Source organism: Choloepus didactylus, chromosome 7, assembly GCF_015220235.1.
Source record: "Choloepus didactylus isolate mChoDid1 chromosome 7, mChoDid1.pri, whole genome shotgun sequence".
NCBI classification, from domain to species: Eukaryota; Metazoa; Chordata; class Mammalia; order Pilosa; family Megalonychidae; genus Choloepus; species Choloepus didactylus.
In genome coordinates this window covers 125,343,177-125,363,847 of record NC_051313.1, presented here as the reverse complement: position 1 = coordinate 125,363,847, position 20,671 = coordinate 125,343,177, and the positions used below count along the sequence as shown (strand labels likewise).

The 20,671-nt window shown below is 37.1% G+C and overlaps 1 protein-coding gene across 1 annotated transcript; it reads left to right on the top strand.

Annotated features, from left to right (window-relative positions):
* The first annotated feature begins 9,918 nt into the window (after positions 1–9,918).
* Positions 9,919–18,207, top strand: LOC119540787 (putative olfactory receptor 2W6). Its single transcript, XM_037844731.1, has 2 exons — positions 9,919–9,925; positions 17,246–18,207. Exons 1-2 carry the CDS (start codon positions 9,919–9,921, stop codon positions 18,205–18,207), a joined length of 969 nt encoding a protein of 322 aa, XP_037700659.1.
* Positions 18,208–20,671: the final 2,464 nt, after the last annotated feature.

Below are 20,671 nucleotides of genomic sequence, written 5' to 3'. Positions count from 1 at the left end.
GCACATGTTAAGCATCCGCTCCCCATTCTCTACTCACATTCTATTTCCTTTTAACCTATATTCTAGATTTTAACCCTATGAGTTTACTTATCATAATTAGCTCACATTAGTGAGATCATACAATATTTGTCCTTTTGCTGTCTGACTTATTTCACTCAACATAATGTCCTCAAGGTTCATTCATGTTGTTGCACGATTCAGGAGTTTATTCCTTCTTATTGCTGAATAATATTCCATCGTATGTATATACCACATTTTCTTTATCCATTAATCGGTTGATGAACACATAGACTGTCTCCATCTTTTGGCAATTGGGAATAGTGCTACTATCAATATTGGTGTGCAAATGTCTGTTCATGTCCCTGCTTTCAGTCTTTCTGAGTGTATACCTAGCAACAGGATTGCCAGATCATATGGCAGTTCTATGCTCAGTTTTTTGATGAACCACCAAACTGCCTTCCAAAGTGGCTGCATGATTTTACATTCCCACCAGCAAAAAATAAGTGTCCCTATTTTTCCACATCCTCTCCAACACCTGTAGTTTTCTTTGTTTTTTTTTTTAATAATGGCCATTCTAGTAGGTATGACATGATATCTCATTGTGGTTTTGATTTGCATTTCCATGATAGCTAGTGATGATGTTGAGCATCTTTTAATGTGCTTTTTAGCCATTTGTAGTCCATCTTTGGAAAGATGTCTATTCAGGTCTTTTGCCCATTTTAAAATTGGGTTGTTTATCTTTTAATGGTTGAGTTGTAGGATTTCTTTATGTATTCTGAGTATTAAACCCTTATCAGATATGTGGCTTCCAAATAGTTTCTCCCATTGAGTATGCTGCCATTTCACCTTTCTGACAAAGTCTTTTGATGCACAAAAGTATTCAGTTTTGAGGAGGTCCCAATTATCTATTTTTTCTTTTGTTGCTTGTGCTTAGGATATCTAAGCACAATGTGGTACCTCTGTCTATCGCAAGATTTTGAAGATGCTTCCCTCCATTTTCTTCTAGGAGTTTTATGGTTCTGGTTCTTGTATTTAGGTCTTTGATCCACTTAGAGTTAACTTTTATGTAAGGTGTGAGATAGGGGTCTTCTTTCATTCCTTTGGATTTGGATATCCAGTTTTCCCAGCACCATTTATTGAAGAAATTGTTCTGTCCCAGTTGACTGGACTTGGCTGCATTGTCAAAAATCAATGACCATAAATGTGCAGGTCTAATTCAGTTCCATTGGTCAGTGTGTCTATCTTTATGCCAGTACTATGCTGTTTTGACCACTGTAGTTTTGTAACAGGCTTTAAAGTCAGGCAGTGTGAATCCTCCAAATTCGTTGTTTTTGTTTTTGTTTTTTTCAAGATGGTTTTGGCTGTTTGGGACCGCCTGCTCTTCCAGATAAATTTGATGGCTTTTCCATTTCTTCAAAGTAGGCTGTTGGAATTTTGATTGGGATTACATTGAATCTGTAAATCATCTTGTCTAGAATTGACATCTTAACTATACCTTCCAATCCATGTACAAGGATTGTCCTTCTATTGATTTAGGTCTCCTTTGATTTTGTTTAGCAATGTTTTGCAGTTTTCTGAATACAGGTCCTTTACATCCTTGGCTAAATTTATTCATAGATATTTGATTCTTTTAGCTACTATTGTAAATGAAGTATTTTCCTTGATTTTTTCCTGAAGGGACTCATTACTTTTGTATCGAAGCATTACTAATTTTTGTGTGTTGATCTTGTATCCTGCCACTTTGCTGAACTTGTAGCTTTCTTGTAGATTTTTCAGGATTTTCTAAGTATAGGATCATGTTATCTGTAAATAGTGAACATTTTACTTCTTCATTTATAATTTGGATACCTTTTATTTCTTTTTCTTGCCTAATTGTTCTAGCTAGGACTTCTAGCATAATGCTGAATAAGAGTGGTCACAGTGGTCATCCTTTTCATGTTCCTGATATTAAATGGAAAGCTTTTGGTCTTTCACCATTAAGTACAATGTTAGTTGGTTTTTCATATATGCCCTTTATCATGTTGAGGAACTTTCCTTCTATTCCTATCTTTTGAAATGTTTTTATTAAGAAAGGATATTGGATTTTGTCAAATGCTTTTGCTGCATCAATCAATATGATAATGTGGTTTTTCTCCTTTGATTTGTTAATGTGGTGTATTAAATTTATTGATTTTCTTGTGTTGAAAAACCCTTGCATACCTGGTATAAAATCCACTTGATCGTTGTGTATAATTTTTTAATATGCTGTTGGATTTAATTTGCAAGTATTTTGTGGAGAATTTTTCCATGTATATTCATTAGATTGGTGTGTAATTTTCTTTTCTTTGTAGTATCTTTATCTGAGTTTGGAATTAGAGTGATGTTAGCTTCACAGAATGAGTTAGGTAGGGTTCCCGCCTCTTCAATTTTTGGGGAAAAGTTTGAGCGGGATTGGTATTAATTCTTCCTGGAAGGATTGGTAGAATTCACCTGTGAAGCCATATGTCCCCGGGCTTTTCTTTTTTGGGAGGCTTTTGATAACTAATTCAATCCCTTTACTTGTGATTCGCTTGTTGTGGTCTTCTATTTCTTCTATAGGCAATGTAGTTTGTTATTTGTTTCTAGGATGTTGTCCATTTCATCTCAGTTGTCAAATTCGTTGGCAAACAGACATTCATAGTGTCTTCTTAGTATCTTTTATGTTTCTGTGTGGTCTGTAGTAATGACCCCCACATTTCTGATTTTATTTGCATCTTCTCTTTTTCTTTGTTAGTCTAGCTAAGTGCTGGTCAATTTTATTGGTCTTTTCAAAGACCCAGGTTTTGGTTTTGTTGATTCTCTGTTGTTTTTGTTGTTGTTCTCAATTTCATTTATTTCTGCTCTAATCTTTGTTATTTCTTTCCATCTGCCTGCTTTGGGATTAGCTTGCTGTTATTTTTCTAGTCTTTCCAGGTGTACAGTTAGTTCTTTAATTTTAACTGTTTCTTCCTTTTTAATGTGTGTATTTAGGGTTGTAAATTTCCCTCTCAGCACTGCCTTCACTGCATCCCTTAAGTTTTGATATGTTGTGTTCTTGTTTTCATTCGTCTCAAGATATTTAGTAATTTATCTTGCAATTTCTTCTTTGACCCACTAATTGTTTTAGAGTGTGTTGTTTAACCTCCATATATTTGTGAATTTTCCTGTTCTTCACCTGTTATTGATTTCCAACTTCATTCTGCTAGGATCAGAGAAAGTGCTTTGTATAATTTCAATATTTTTAAATTTATTAAGTCTAGTTTTGTGACCCAACATGTGATCTCTGCTGGAGAATGACCCACAGGCACTTGAGAAGAATATATATCCTGCTGTTTTGGGGGGAAAATGTTGTGTAAATACCTGTTAGGTCTAGTTCATTTATTGTTATTTTCCAGTACTCTGTTTCCTTATTGATCTGTCTTAATGTACTATCTCTTGATGTGAATGGTATACTGAAGTCTCCAACTATTATTGTAGAGATGTCTATTTCCCCCTTCCATTTTGCCAGTGTTTGCCTAGTGTATTTTGGGGATCCTTGGTTAGGTGTATAAATATTTATGATTATTATTTTTTCTTGGTGGGTTGCCCGCTTAATTAACTTATAATGTCCTTCCTTGTCTCTTATAATACGTTTGTATTTAAAGTCTGTTTTGTCCAATATTAGTATAACTTCCCAACTTTTTTTTTGTTACTGTTTGCATGGAATATCTTCTTCCACCATTTCACTTTCAACCTATTTGTATCCTTGGGTCTAAGGTGAGTCTCTTGTGGACAGCATATAGATGGATCATATATATTTTTTTTATCTATTCTGCTCATCTTTGTCTTTCAATTGGAGAGTTTATTCCATTAACATTCCAAGTTGTTATTGTAAATGAAGTACTTACTTCAACCATTTTATCCTTTGGCTTTTATGTGTCATATTCTATTTTTGTCTCTCTTTTTATCCTTTCAGTCACCCTTACTGATAATCTTAATTTCTACACTCTCCTCCAAGCCTCTCTTGTCTTTTCTTTTCAGCCTGCAGAACTCCCTTTAGTATTTCTTGTAGTGCAGGATGCTTGTTAAAAAACTCTCTTAGGGTCTGTTCATCTATGAATATTTTAAACTCTCCCTCAGTTTTAAGGGACGGTTGTGCCAGAGAAAGAATTCTTGGCTGGCAGTTTTTCTCTTTCAGTATCTTAAGTATATCATACTTCTGCCTTCTCAGCTCCATGATTTCTGGTAAGAAAATCTTATCAGAATTGTTTTGTAATTCCCTTGTAACTGGCAAATTGCTTTCCTCTTGCTGCTTTCAGAATTCTCTATCTTCGGCAGTTGATATTCTGATTACTATGTGTCTTAGAGTGGGTCTATTAGGTTTATTCTGTTTGAAATATGTTGGACTTCTTGGATTTGCATCTTCTTGTCTTTTATAAGAGCTGGGAAATATTTGGCCATTATTTTGTCAAATATTCTTTCTGGCCCTTTTTCCTTCTTTTCTCCTCCTGATATGTATGTTTGTTACTTCATGTTGTCAGTTATATCCCAGAGATCCTGCTCAATTTTTTCCATTCTTTTCTCCATATGTTCTTTTGTCTGTTTGAATTCAGATGCTCTTCCAGCTCACTCATCCTTTCTTCTGCCTCTTCAAATCTCTTGTGTGTCTCTAGTGTATTTTTAATTTCATCTATTGTGTCTTTCATTCCCGTATGATCTGTTATTTTTCCTTGAATGTTTTCAAATTCTTCATTATGCTCACCCAGTGGCTTCTTAATATATTTTATCTCCTTAGCCATCTCCTTGATTTTGTTTAGGAGATATGCTTGAATATCTTTGATTAGTTGTTCCAAATTCTGTATCTCCTCCAACTTTTTAATTTGTTTCTTTGGCTTGGCCACATCTTCTTGTTTCTTAGTATGTCTTGTAATTTTTTGCTGGTATCTGGATATGTGTTTATCTTTAGATTATTCTGAAAGTTGGTTTCCCTCTCTTGTCTAAGATTTTGTTGTTGATTGTGTTTGTGTTTGTTCTGGCTTGCTAATGCTGCCACTATATGAAATACCAGCAATGGATTGGTTTTTAAATGGGGGTTTATTTGGTTACACAGTTATAGTCTTAAGGCCATAAAGTGTCCAACAATAGGGTACCTTCTCTGAAGGATGGTCAATGGCATCCAAAAACCTCTGTTATCTAGGAAGGCATGTGGCTGGCATCTGCTGAGCCTGGGTTGTGCTCCAACTCTTCTTTCAGTACCTGTGCATTCTTCAAAATCTTGCTCTTGGGGCATTTGTCCTCTCTTAGCTTTTCTGGAGCAAAAGTCTGCTTTCAAAGGCCATCTCCAAAATGTCTCTGTAAGCTGCAGCTTCTCTTCAAAGTGTCACTCTCATTTGCTCTGAGGTCCTTCTGTCTGAATTCCTTTATACAAATCTGGAAGGAGAAACTAAGATGGCAGCTAGGTGAGACAGGGCCAAAAAACACCTCTGTGAAAAACACTAGATAAAAACCAGAAAGTGACCCAGAATACTGGTTACAGCAATGCACCAGCTGGACGAGGTCTCCTAGTACCATAGGGGCCATATACTTGGTGAAACCTGGAGTCGGCATTCTGAAACTTGTGAGTAAGCTGGCTTGAAGACCCGCAGCTGCGTGGCAGTGTGGGGAGCCATGGGTTGGCATTTGGAGACCGACTGGCTCTTTAAAAACAAAGAAAAAGAAGGGAAAAACCCAGGAGTGGCTGCAGTTGTGATAGTGGGAACCATGCAGTAAAACACAGCAAGAGGGGTCTGGGCTGGCCTCTCAGTGTCTGGCCTGGAAGATAGCCTGCTGCAGGTACAATCGGGGCTGGGGAATGCAGGGGAGAGCTGGAAGCAGAAATAAACCCCATGGCTAGCAGCTGGCTCCCCAGAGGGCTAGATAAACTCCTAGGGGCCATGCCCACAGCCCAGAGCCCTGCCAGTTGTCCTGGAGCTGGGAAGGAGGAACTGTGTGAGGACGGGGGGTTGAGACACCCCATTCAGCCATCTTTGCATCAGGCTGAGAGCACCCCTGCACAGCCCAGTGGCCCGGGGCTTCCCTTGAGGGATGGCATTCCCTCGGCAGAGGTCCTGGAGGATCGTGGCTGGGAGGGGGGACCTGCTCGGAGAACCCAGGGACACTTCACCAAGTCTGGTGGTTTGTGGGACAGTGAAAGAGAGGGTCTGGGGCTGAAATGAAATGAAGGCTTAGACTCTTGTGGCGGCCTTGAATCTCCGGGAACCTGGGGGATTTGAATATTAAAGCTACCCTTCCTCTCTGGCCACCCGCACACACACCCCACATTCAGGGCAGACAGCTCCAGCAACACACCCAAACTGAGTTCTCCAACTGAACCCCACGAGAATCATTTCCCCACACACCGCGGGAGCAAGTTTGAGAACTGACTTGAGGGGTATAGGTGACTCACAGATGCCATCTGCTGGTTAGTTAGAGAAAGTGTACACCACCAAACTGTGTTTCTGAAAAATTAGATTGGTATCTTTTTTTTACAACTTGAAAGAACCCTATCAAGCAAAGTAAATGCCAAGAGGCCAAAAACAACAGAAAATCTTAATGCATACAATAAAACCAGACAATATGGAGAATCCAACTCCAAACAAACAAATCAAGGTATCAGCAGAGACACAGTACCTGGCACAATTAATCAAAGAACTACAATCAAGGCATGAAAACATGGCAAAGGATTTAAAGGTCATCAAGAAGACCATGGCCCAGGATATAAGTGACATAAAGAAGACTCTAGAAGAGCATAAAGAAGACATTGCAAGAGTAAATTAAAAAATAGAAGATCTTATGGAAATAAAAGAAACTGTTGGCCAAAGTGAAAAGACTCTGGATATTCACAATACAAGATTAGAGGAAGCTGAACAACGTCTCAGTGTCCTAGAAGTCCACAGAACAGAAAATGAAAGAATAAAAGAAAGAATGGAGAAAAAAAATTGAGAAAATCGAGATGGATCTCAGGGATATGATAGATAAAATAAAATGTCTAAATTTAAGACTCATTGGTGTCCCAGAAGGGGAACAGAAGGGTAAAGGTCTAGAAAGAGTATTCAAAGAAATTGTTGGGGAAAACTTCCCCAACCTTCTACATAATATAAATACACAAAGCATAAATGCCCAGCGAACTCCAAATAGAATAAATCCAAATAAACCCACTCCAAGACATATTCATATGGCAATTCTATACTTAACTTTCTGAAAAACCACCAGACTGTTTTCATAGTGACTGCACCATTTTACATTCCCACCATCAATGTATGACAGTTCCTATTTCTCCACATCCTCTCCAACACTTGTTATTTTCATTTTTTTTAAAATAGTAGCCATTCTAGTGGGTGTGAAATGGCATCTCATTGTGGTTTTGATTTGCATTTCCCTAATAACTAATGATGTTGAGCATCTTTTTGTGTGTTTCTTGGCAGCTTATGTATCTTTGGAAATCTCTATTCAAGGCTTTTGCTCATATTTTAATTGGGTTGTTTGTATTTTTGTTAAGTTGTAGGATTTCTTTAGATATTCTGAATATTAAACTCTTATCAGATATATGGCTTCCAATTATTTTCTCCCACTGTGTAGGCTGTCTTTTTACTTTCACGATGAAGCCCTTTGATGCACAGAAGTTTTCTTTTTTTAATTCTTTTTTTTTATTAAATTCAGTTTTATTGAAATACATTCACACACCATACAATCATCCATGATATACAATCCACTGTCCACAGTATGATAACATAGTTATGCGTTCATCACCACAATCTATCTCTGAACATTTTCCTTACATCAGAAAGAACCAGAACAAGAATAAAAAATAAAAGTGAAAAAAGAACACCCAAATCATCTCCCCATCCCACCCCATTTGTCCTTTAGTTTTTATCCCATTTCTCCACTCATCCATACACTAGATAAAGGGGGTGTGATCCACAAGGTCTTCACAATCACACTGTCACCCCTTGTAATCTACATTATTATGTAATTGTCTTCAGGAGTCCAGACTGCTAGGTTGGAGTTTGGTAGTTTCAGGTATTTACTTCTAGCTATTCCAATACATTAAAGCCTAAGAGGTGTTATCTATATAGTGCATAAGAATGTCCACCAGAGTGACCTCTCGACTCCATTTGAAATCTCTCAGCCACTGAAACTATTTTGTCTCATTTTGCATCCCCCTTTTGGTCAAGAAGATACTCTCAGTCCCATGATGCTGGGTCCACATTCATCCCCAGGAGTCATACTCTGCGTTGCCAGGGAAATTTACACCCCTGGGAGTCGGGTCCCACGTAGGGGGGAGGGCAGCGAGTTCACCTGTTGAGATGGCTCAGTTAGAGAGAGAGAGGGCCACATCTGAGCAACAAAGAGGTACTCAGGGGGAGACTCTTAGGCACCATTACATACAACTTTAGACTCTCCTTTGTGGTAATGAGCTTCATAAGGGCAAGTCCCATGCTCAAGGGCTCAGCACATCAAACCGCCAGTCCCGATGTTTGTGACAACATCAACACCAGTCCAGGTGAGGATGTCCAACACATCCACACCTTCCCCCAGATCCTCGGGGCTGGGGAGGGGGAGGCTGTAAATATATTTTTTGTTATCTGCCCAAATTACTCTGGGATGTGTCACTATTTCACTCCAGCCTATACTAACCTGCCGTATCTCACTTCCTATTCAAAGTTCCATGCAATTGTGGTGTTTGAACAAATCGACTGTAGAGTTGTACTGTTTAGAAAATTTAGATCCTGTACCAAATAGATATCTATTCCCTTGGTCTCATATGAAAGTTGAAGTTTTAAAACACAATCAGTTTCAACCTTTACCCTTTGGCCTGGCTTGCCCTGGTCTTAACCAGACCTGCTTCATTCATATCACTAATTGAAGTCTAGGCTCTTCTTCAGCTTTTTTTTTTTTGACAGTGGCTGTATGCACTAATACTGACATTCATATCTGCTGAGCTCTAGCTCTGAGTTTCAGGTGTCTCAGAGATATGCATTGTTCCAGAGACCAATCAGCTTTTTTAAATTCTTGATTATTGATCATACGGTATTGCTTTTTACATGTGTAGTCATTTTTTATTATATACTGGACTTTGTGTAAGCGGACTATGGAGGTACTAGATTATATTATTTTTCACCAAAGCAAGTTCTCCAATATATCCTTTAGGCAGACAGCATAAGGGTCTTCTCTTTCTTCCACTACACTACCCCTATTCCCACTACCGTATCCCTTTACATACCAATCACAGTGAAACATTTTTATTTTTTGATTTTGCTAAACTCTTCAAATTTTTCCCTTCTATTCTTTCTCTCCATATATTTTTCTCTCTTAGTCAAGAATCACTCTCTAATTGTTTTGGATTGCTAAAGCTGACAGAATGTAATATACCAGAAATGGGTTGGCTTTTTCAATGGGGTTTTATTAGGTTACAAATTTACAGTTCTAAGGCCATGAAAATGTCCCAATTAAGGTATCAACAGGACGACACCTTCTCTGAAGAAAGGCTGATGGCATCTGGGGTTCCTCTGTCACATGTGAAGGCATGTGGCAACATTTGCTGAGCCTTCCCTCCTGGCTTCTGGTTTCAATGGCTGTCTCCAAATGTCTCTGGGCATTTCCTTCTCAGCTTGTCTGGGACCTTCTTGCTTCTCCCAGGGCATTTTCTTTCTCTCTATCCATGAGCTCTCTTAAAAGACTCCTGTAAAGGATTAAGACCCACCCTGAATGGGCTGGGTCACATCTCCATGGAAACAACCTAATCAAAAGGTCTCACCCAATAATAGGTCTTCCCCCACAGGAATGGATTCAAAGAACATAGTCTTTTCTGGGATATTGGACAACAGATTGAATAACAGATTCAAACCAGTACACTAATAATATACCTTTCTAAGTTTTCTTTAAAATAAACTGCAATCTAATATGGACGGTAATACATGCTAAAATAAAACTGGAAATAAAGAGCTTCTGGAACCTAGATGAAAGAATAGCCAAATACTATAGGGTGGAATAAAACTGTTTTCAAGGAAGAATGTTTCATCTGGCCCTTCATTATTCTAGTATTATTTTTATAGAATGAACATTTCCATTTGAGGGAACATCACAACCAAAGAGACATAGTGAGGAGAGCTCACAATTATCAAAGATTCACTTTATGTCAGGGACAGTGCTAAATATTTAACATTTCTTACCTTATTTAACTTTCACAACAATTCTTCAAGGTAATTTTTTACCAAAGACAATAGAAATTGAGGCTTTCTTGTTTTTAACCTGAACTAATTGTTTCTGAACTGGAGTTTGAGCCATTTTATCTTTAAAGGCTGTTCTCCTTCCTCTTTGTTCAAAATTATTTTCCAGAGATGTTTTAGTTTTCTAGGCCGCTCAAAGGAGAAACCATGAAATGTATAGCTTTAAACCATAGGAATTTATTAGCTTATAGTTTGATGCCAGGAAAATGTCCCAATCAAGGAATAACCAAGGGGATGCTTTCTTCCCAAAGATTAGCTCCCAGTGATCTTTGGCTCTTCTGTTTAATGGCAAGGCACTTGGTGGCATCTGTTAGTCTCTCCCTTCTCTACCACTTTTGTTGATTTTAGCTTCTAGTTCCCTTGGCTGTTTTCTTTCTCTCTGTATTTATTCTATTTATAAAGGACTCCAGTAATGGGATTAAGACCCATTCTGAATAGTCTCATCAGATGGTTCTACTTACAATGGGCTTACACTCATAGGAAAGGATTAACTTGAAGAACATGTTTTTCTGGGTAAATAGAGCTTCAAACCACCACAATAGATGACTCAATGTTTTGTTTGTTTATGGAAAATGGTATTTCAATGCACTTGGAGCATAAGGTAAACAAGAGCTCTTTAGATAGAGCTAGAAAAGTAAGTTTTTGCAGAAACAATGGTAATATGAAAGAATATGTGTGTATTTCTCTAGGTAATAAGGCTAGCTCAGGATTTTAAGTACAGATATGATGTTAAGATATACATGTTAAAAAGGCTCTTTTTGTAGCAAAGTGAAAGATGATTTGGAGTATGAAGGCACAAGAGATTAATAAATAAGCAGGCTCTTGCAAAAAACTAGGCAAAAGTTACTGAGGTGCTGGACTAGGGCAAGAGAAGTGGAAATAAGAAAGAAGGGGCAGATGTGAAAGATTAATGTTCTTGGTAGACTTAGAAACTTACTGAATATGAGTGTTCAGGAAAAAATAGCCCAAGAACACTGATGTTATAAGACTTTGGTGACTGGACAAATTATAAGGAAGTAAAAATCAAGAAAAGCAAGTTTGGAATATAAACTTCAAAGGAATGATGGATATTTAACATAAAATTTTAGGAATACCTGTGATGAAAAAAATTTATAATATACTCTTCACGTCCCCAAAAGTTACAGTGATAATAAATTAGATTAAATTGCAATAAAAGATAATTTACTGAAATAAAATTCCATTTATGGCTGACAGAGTCCATTTCTTTTTCTTAAGGCAGTCTATGATGTCATACTACAAAAACATTGAGTCATACGGTAATATGCTGGGAAGAATTTCTTGATATCACTTATAACCCTTGGATTGTTGGGTTATAAGCTACAGAAAATAGCTTTCAACTATAGTTTCAAGTTTTATATATAAGGTTTTGAATGAATTTGTAATTTGTTAGGGGTAGCAACGGGCCAAGTGTGAGTAAGAACAGAAATGATATGGCAAAAAAAATTTTTTTTGAAGATTGCTTCTAAATTTTCTTATTTGGCTAAGAACCCCTCATCCTTCATTGAATTAACTAACCCATGAGGACCTCATCTCTTTGATCTATCAGGGGGACTCATTATCTCAGGAATTCTTGAGAACATCAGATTCTCTAGGTATTTGTCCCTAGTTTCCATGAGAAAAATGTTAGGCTCAGAGATGGTAGTACAAGCTAATAATTAAATCTCACAAAGTGCAAGAAGCAACTCTCAGGGGAATGGCTCATCTGACAGTGCAAGAAATTTGTTGGAATACATTATGACCATTCATCTAGTTTTGACTGCTCATATATGTGTTTCAGTACCTGTTAATAGAAAAAAATCATTGTATGTCATTTGTTTATAAATTAAAGGAGATGATAATATTATGTTTCTAGCTAATATATGGCATATACACCAATGCAATTGGTGGTATTAAGTTTACACTTCATGACTAATAATGTTTATATTTAAAATTTAATATTTGACAAAAGAATGACCAGATATTTTCTGCTCTTACTTGACAAAAAGTCTGGAAATGGTCATTGAAGTTAATAGACTATAAGATATAAATAATAATAATAATGATCATTAAAATTTAGATAACTATTTTAAGTGTAAAAAAGCACCTTCCTAAGTAATAGCTCATGGGAATCAAAATATCTGACTGTAGAGGTGAAATGTGAGATTCATCTCCCTTAAAAGTCTTTGATAGCTAAACATAGAAAATGTGATTTTGAGATGCAGATGTTTCTATTGTGTTCACTGTAAAGTGATCTGAAATAGAACATGCCTACTGTTCTTTATCATCTTTTTCAAAAAACCAAAACCTATTAATTTATACCAATGACTTAGCTTAAGTCATTCGTCAGTCAGATGGATAGTAACTTTTTTGAGATAATTTTAATGATTGTTGTACCAAACTGGGCAAATGCAAATTAAATATCCTGAATATTTTGGAAATAGTTTTGTTTTTGTACTGACTTCAAAAGTCAAAACCAATTTTTTTTCTTCCTTCATTTGCTCTCCTTTTTTTGATATATACCTGTTGTAAGTAGGAAATATTCAAGTTAAGCTTTAGTTGTGGATCCTACAATTGCATAGAAAACTAATCTAATGTAAAAAATATGGTAAAGAAAGCACTTTGCACTGCATGCACTAAGCAAGTAGTAGAGGGTATACAACCCAACAGAAACCAAGGTACACGTAGATGCTGGAACAGCTCTTCCTTGACTCTAGGTTCTATTCTGAATTCTGAGTCTGAGGTAGATACTTTCCATCCTTAATGCTTACTAAATTCTGGTCTTCATGTTGAAAATAAATAGTGAGGGAGATTTGCTGCTCCTTCACAGTCTCTCTCTTGGGTGAATCTGTATATTGTGTGTGTGTTTGTGTGTGTTGGGAAGAGTGCCATTTCTTCCGGGACCATACACTCTCCAAACCCTTGTTAGAGATAATTAGTTTAGGGAATTTTTGAAAATAAAGTTTAACTCCATAGGGTGGAGCAGAAAAGGAAGTATCCAATCCTGCACCAGCATTGAAAGCTATAAGGAGTTCTTCCTTTCCAGACTTGAGTCCTTGGAACTTTAAGTTGCTCCCTGTGCTGTGTAATTCAGAGAAACTCCCAGCTTCCCTCATGCTGATCTTTGTCTGGGGCTGGGAGGTGGGGTATGTGGATGTTCACCATCCTCAGATGGTATAACTATTGTGCACTCATCAACATTCTCTCTTCATTGATCCAGATTCACCTCTGTGGGGTCCTGTGACTCCTTTATCTTCTGTCTTTTCTCATAGATTTCCTAAATGTTATCTGTCTCCTCTCCTTGCCTTCACTCTGGTCATCCCACTTGGACTTCTAAGTGAAGTTGCAAGAAAGTGAAGGAACCATGGACATGGCATTTCTGAGGTTGCAGTCAAATTTGGTGAGTTAAAGATCTTGTGTAGGCAGAAATGTGGCTTAGGACTCTAAATTACACAAGCATCTGGTTTTTTTTAGGACCTAGACTATGACTGAATCATGGGCTATTCAAATATCCCAATACTTCTCAGTCTAAATGTCGACACACTTTATTTAGATAAGCGTGAATAATTTTAAAGATTGTTTTAATATTACTAATTCTATAATGAAGCTGGAGAGACTTTGAGCTCACTATTTCAAAAAGTGAATTTAGAAAGCAGTAGCAGTGGAATCTACTAAATTGGAGAATCTTAAGAATAAAATACTAATTACAGTTGTGCATCACAAGAGAGTACATTGAATAATAAGCTCTAATTTTGAGTGTCAATTACTGACAATGGGATTTTGAGCTGCAGCTTGGAGAGTCAATAAAGAAACATAAAATTGTGTCCTGGGTTACTTACGGCTTTGTATTTACCTCATGTTCCAGCTGGCAAAGGTGAGTGACTTGTCTAGCTATGAAGTGCCCACCCATCTCCTAACTCTGGGACTTGAAAATTCATCCCTCCAACCTTTCTAAGCAGTAAGTCCTAATTTTGCTTTTTGTAAATCAAATTAGATAATAGTTGATATTGGGGCATTAATTGATTTAATTTTTAAAATATCTTGTGAAATGTAAATTACCTGGTCAAGGTTTCAGAAGTCACAGAGGATGTACAAATTCGCTTTTCAGAACATGAAGACATTTAAATGCCGTAGGCATACATCAGGCCACTACAATTAAATAATTAATGTTAATGGCTTTCCTAGGAAACTGTCATATCACTATGTTTAGAAGTCATCCCATTAAGCTCAAATAAGGATAAACTCACTCACACACCATTTAAAATAATATTCTTCACAAACAAGGAGATTAGTCATTAGTTATTTAAATTGCAATTACTGGCAGAAATGCAAGAATGCAGTCCTCAGAAAGGGAAGCCTTGGTAAAAGAGAGAAGTTATTGAATATTGATGTCATAAAATGAGGAGAAAGGTAGAGAGTAAATGGGTGATTTAACCACCAGGAACACTTTGAATCAGAAGAGAAATTCTTGAGACAGTCTGGTTGAGTGATCTCATGCTTTGTGGGTCCTTTGATTGATTTGAGTAAGAAGAAAAAAAAAATCACTTGGATTTGTACTCTACTTTATGGTTGATAAACATTGATATACATACATACATACAAAAATACATACATACAGTCATCAGGAAACTCCACTGTCAATCAAAACTGCCCTGCACTCCTTCCAATAGGACCAGATGACACTAGGCCTAAGATCATTTTGGCAGCATTTCTGTACCCAATGTACTTAGTATTAATATCCTACCAGGCAAATTTAACTGTATTTCTTCTTTTCTGAATAAAAATAACTGTTTGTCTATATCTTTGCTTGTAATACCATGACAGCTATTTGCTTTAATCAATTTATAGGGAATAACACTCTTCATTTTAAACTTTTGAGATGCAGTCTCAATTTTACAACTTAGTTAGTTTCTTTATATGCAGATTTAGTACAATTATTGTGCTGCCTGACTATACAATTAGAGTTGTAATCGATGGAGTAATATCTGGAATGAATCTGCAGAGTTCCGGTCATGGTTCCATGCAGCAGCCATGTAATATGGGGCAGGCAATTTTATCACTCTCTTGGCCTCAGTGACTTATTCTGTAATATAGAAAAACAAAACTGCAGACCTCCTGGGGCTGCTTTGTGAATGAAATGAGGTAAACTATATCAAACTGTTAACATCAGTGCCTGGTTCGTAGCAAATTCATAAATATTAATTAACACTAATATTTAAGTGACTCATAATTCTTGCTGTTAATTTATTATGTTCTCTTTTATATACTGAGGTATTTAAAACATATAGGAATTTATAGAGACTAATAGACAAAAAACCCACATACCCCATCAATCACAATTAATAGGTTTCCTTTTATGGTGACCTGTCTTTCCAGCTATTTTTAAAGAAATAAAACATAGAGAAAAATCCCATTTTTGATACAATTTCCTCTCCAGAAGCAACCACTGTCATCGGTTTTATTTCCCTTCCCAATTCATTTTAACTTGTATATACATGTATGCTCTCATTTAACCATTATGTAACATTGCTTTTGAAAATTTTCATTTTACAAGAGGTGGAGGGAAAGCCCTTACTAACAATGCTGGCTTGAGAATAAGTGATGGCCCTCAGTTATTATATCTGGGGATTTTCTACCCACCTGGATGTATATAGAATATTACCCATTTGTCACATCTATTCATAACCACCAAAGACGCTTGTTGTAGCCTCTGTAGTGATGACCTTGATAATACTTTACGTACCAATAAGTGTCAAAGAATTTATGTACAAAATCTTAGAGCTGTTGTTGGGAACACATATCACATCATGATTTAATTATGGCCAAGCATTTTTAGATCAGTGTATTTGAACCCTATTTTGTGCTCCAATGCAACTGAGAAACAAATACATTTCCTTTTAATAAAACTGAATCACAGCCCTATTACTTTTTATTAGCTACTTTGGAAAATATGCAAAAATAATAGTAAATATGGACTCTGCCCTTGGATAATTTACATTTTACAGTACTCTCACCCTAAAACACAAAACTATTTATTGTCAAATAACTTAATAGCAAGGGCAGAGTATCATAGAACACACAAAAGCTTTCAGTTCTATGGGATTATAAGAGACAGATAAGATAAAATAATCAGTATAGGCTTCCTGGAAGTGGAGTGCCTTGTGAGAATGAAATGTGAATAAGAGGAAGGGAAAAGCTATTAAAAGCATGCTGGATATTAGTCCTATTGGGATTGAGTTCTGGGAATTGCTTTATTTCTAGGTATTTCATCTTTATAGGAAAACCTTCTCAACTTCAGAAATGTCATCCAATCCCTGAGTTAAAATACACCTCAGCAAAGTAAAACATGTTTTATCACAGAGGTTTAGGATAGGGATGGTAGAGGGGATACTGAGGTGATGATGAAGCTATTAATATGTATGGGGTATGTTAGGATCATGCTCCAGTAAAAATAATGGATGGAATCAGAGATATGATATAATCAATAATGAGGTTATCTTCTAAGATTTTGCTTGATCACTTGTAACCTGTTGCTTTGTATATGTTCCTATATTTCCCAATATCAATGAGATAATATTTAGAACTAGGTTTCACCTAACAGCAAGCTTGGATCTCTGATCCAGACAGAAAAGTCACTACACCTATCCACGGATCATATATGACTGGGAGAAATTGATATCACCCCATAAAAAGTAAAAAAAATAAAAAGTGTAAATGTAAACTGTTTATTGTTTTGCAAAATAATCAGCTTCTGACAGAATTTTTTTGTACCTCACCAAATTGAAAAGAGTGATGAATTGGTAAATAATCAGAGCAAAAAAAAAAAAAAAATTCCCAAACACTGTGTGTTCCTCAGACCAAGTAATGACTTAATCAGTACCTACTGAAATTCTAGGTCAAGCATCCTGCGTTTCCAAGGAAGACCCATTCTACAATTTTACAGTCATTCTATTTTTGAGGAGTACATTCATGTTCTTCACAGCTATTCATCTTTCTCCCGACAGGTAATGTGTGGTCACAGGTGATAGAAAAAGACAATACAAGTTCTTTTGAAGGCTTCATCCTGGTGGGCTTCTCTGACCGTCCCCACCTGGAACTGATCCTCTTTGTAGTTGTCCTCACTTTTTATCTGCTGACTCTTCTTGGCAACATGACCATCATCTTGCTTTCTACTCTGGATTCCCGGCTGCACACTCCAATGTATTTCTTTTTGGCCAACCTCTCATTCCTAGACATGTGTTTCACCACAGGCTCAATCCCTCAGATGCTCTACAACCTTCGGAGCTCAGATAAAACCATCAGCTATCTGGGTTGTGCTATCCAGCTCTACTTTGTCCTGGCCCTGGGAGGAGTAGAGTGTGTCCTCCTGGCTGTCATGGCATATGACCGCTATGCTGCAGTCTGCAAACCCCTGCACTACACCATCGTCATGCATCCACGTCTCTGTGGGCAGCTGGCTTCAGTGGCATGGTCCAGTGGCTTTGGTAATTCTCTCATAATGGCACCCCAGACGTTGATGCTACCCCGCTGTGGGCACAGGAGGGTGGACCACTTTCTCTGTGAGATGCCAGCACTGATTGGCATGGCCTGTGTAGATACCATGACCCTTGAGGCACTGGCTTTTGCCTTGGCAATCTTTATCATCCTGGCGCCACTCATTCTCATCCTCATCTCTTACAGTTACATTGCACGAGCAGTGCTTAGGATCAAGTCAGCTGCTGGGCGAAAGAAAGCCTTCAACACTTGTAGCTCCCATCTAATTGTTGTTGCTCTCTTCTATGGTACAATCATATACATGTACCTACAGCCAGCAAACACTTATTCCCAGGACCAGGGCAAGTTCCTTACCCTTTTCTATACAATTGTCACTCCCAGTGTTAATCCTCTGATCTATACCCTGAGAAACAAAGATGTTAAAGAGGCCGTGAAGAAGGTGTTAGGGAAAGGGAGTACAGAAGTACAGTAAGGGGTGATCAAATATTGGAATTTTTTTTACTCATATACGTTGTTAGACCTAGAAAATAAAGGAATGTTCTGTCATTTCAGACTAAAGGGATACTTAAGGAGATGGGGAATTCAGTGGTTTAGCAAGATTAAGAAATGCAATATTCCTGGGTTGATAGCCACTCATGCGCTGCTCAAGCCTCTCAAAATCAATCATTCTTCTCTGGAAGACTCCAGTCCAGGATAAAACAGTGATCTAGATTTGCAAAAATGCCAGCCATGAGTGTAAACACCAGACATTTTTTAATCCATGCCAGCTTCTATCAGAGTGGTCTGAGCTTAATAGGTCCTCAACAAATTTGAAAAAAAGGAATAGAAGTAAGTGTAGAAGAAACACTTATTTTTTCCCCAAAATTTCAAATGTTTTTTATAGTGCCAAATGCCTGAATGAGAGCTAAAATAGATTGTTCAGTTATCGAGCTCTTAGTACTGCCAACACCATAACCAACAATGAAGCCTGCATATTTTGACTCATTTATATAATTGAGCTTTATGAAATTTATTTTTTTACTTTCTGAAGCAATAGAGAATGAAGAAGAAAGGATATAAAGGAAGACCATGAGGTATCTTCTCTAGATAGAAGGAAGAATCTTGTTAATACTCAATATTTGTTAAAACCTGTTAATTACACAAGAAGGCTAAGGGGTCTTCTGGCTCAAAAATTTTCAAGATTATTTAATTGCCATCTCTCATTTTATCAAGATAACCTTGCACAGTGGCAAAGAGGAATGAGATGAACTCTAGGAACTGTTGGAATTTTTATGATTAGGAGTTCTGTGGACATTGATTTCTTCACACTTAACAGTAATGATTGTAGTTCCTCACTAGTCATTGTACTGGAAATTGTTTTGAATAGTTCCTGTCAAATAAATGAAGGTCCATTTTATTTTTTTTTTTGTTAATGGCTTTTTTTTTAATCTTCATTTTATTGAGATATATTCACATACCATGCAGTCATACAAAACAAATCGTACATTCGATTGTTCACAGTACCATTACATAGTTGTACATTCATCACCTAAATCAATCCCTGACACCTTCATTAGCACACACACAAAAATAACAAGAATAATAATTAAAGTGAAAAAGAGCAATTGAAGTAAAAAAGAACACTGGGTACCTTTGTCTGTTTGTTTGTTTGTTTCCTTCCCCTATTTTTCTACTCATCCATCCCTAAACTAGACAAAGTGGAGTGTGGTCCTTATGGCTTTCCCAATCCCATTGTCACCCCTCATAAGCTACATTTTTATACAATTGTCTGAGATTCATGGGTTCTGGGTTGTAGCTTGGTAGTTTCAGGTATCCACCACCAGCTACCCCAATTCTTTAGAACCTAAAAAGGGTTGTCTAAATTGTGCGTAAGAGTGCCCACCAGAGTGAACTCTCGGCTCCTTTTGGAATCTCTCTGCCACTGAAGCTTATTTCATTTCCTTTCACATCCCCCTTTTGGTCAAGAAGATGTTCTCCGTCCCACGATGCCAGGTCTACATTCCTCCCCGGGAGTCATATTCCACGTTGCCAGGGAGATTCACTCCCCTGGGTGTCTGATCATGAAGGTCCATTTGAAAGGCAGGCATGTTTCTTCAGAACTGCTCTATCAGTTGGATGAACACTGTCTTATAACCTGGGAAAATTTATATTAATTTAGAATTTCTGCAAGTAAATAAGGAATCCAAGGTTTTGCAGTATTGTCAATGACATCATTAGGAACCGGCTGAAGAATGGGTTTAGAAATTTCTCAATTAAGCTTCCTCAAAAGCTTTACGAGAGTTCAGGTTGCTCCAGAGTCTCCAGAAAAAATATCAAACATCTAATAAATTTTCCTCAAAATATAGAATTGTCAGACCACTGTGCATGTTTTCTGATTTTTGAAAGCTAATCCATATATTTTCCGGATGGAATAGATTTTGTTTTAGATTACTTAGGGCTTGTGAGAATGGGTCTTGGTTTAGTTGTTTCTTTTCCCCAGCATTTTATTGAGATATATTCACACAACAATCCATCCAAAGTGTACAATTAATGGTTCACAGTATCATCACATAGTTGTGCATTCATCACTACAATCAATTTTAGAACATTTTTATTACTCAAAAAAAAAAAAAACCCATCTAACATACCCCTTACCCCCTCCATTATTGACCCTTAGCATTGGTGTAGTACATTTGTTACTGTTGATGAAAGAATATTAAAATATCACTTTTAACTATAGTCCATAGTTTGCAGAAGGTGCATTTTCCCCTATATATCATGCTATTAGTAACTCCTTGTAATAGTGACATACATTTGTTCTGGTTTATGAAAGAACATTTTCATGCCTGTACCACTAATCACAGTCATCGTCCATCACAGGATGTACTGTGCCCCTGGTTAATCCTCTAGCTTTCCTTCTAGTGACGTACTCTACTCTAAACCTCCCCCTTCAACCA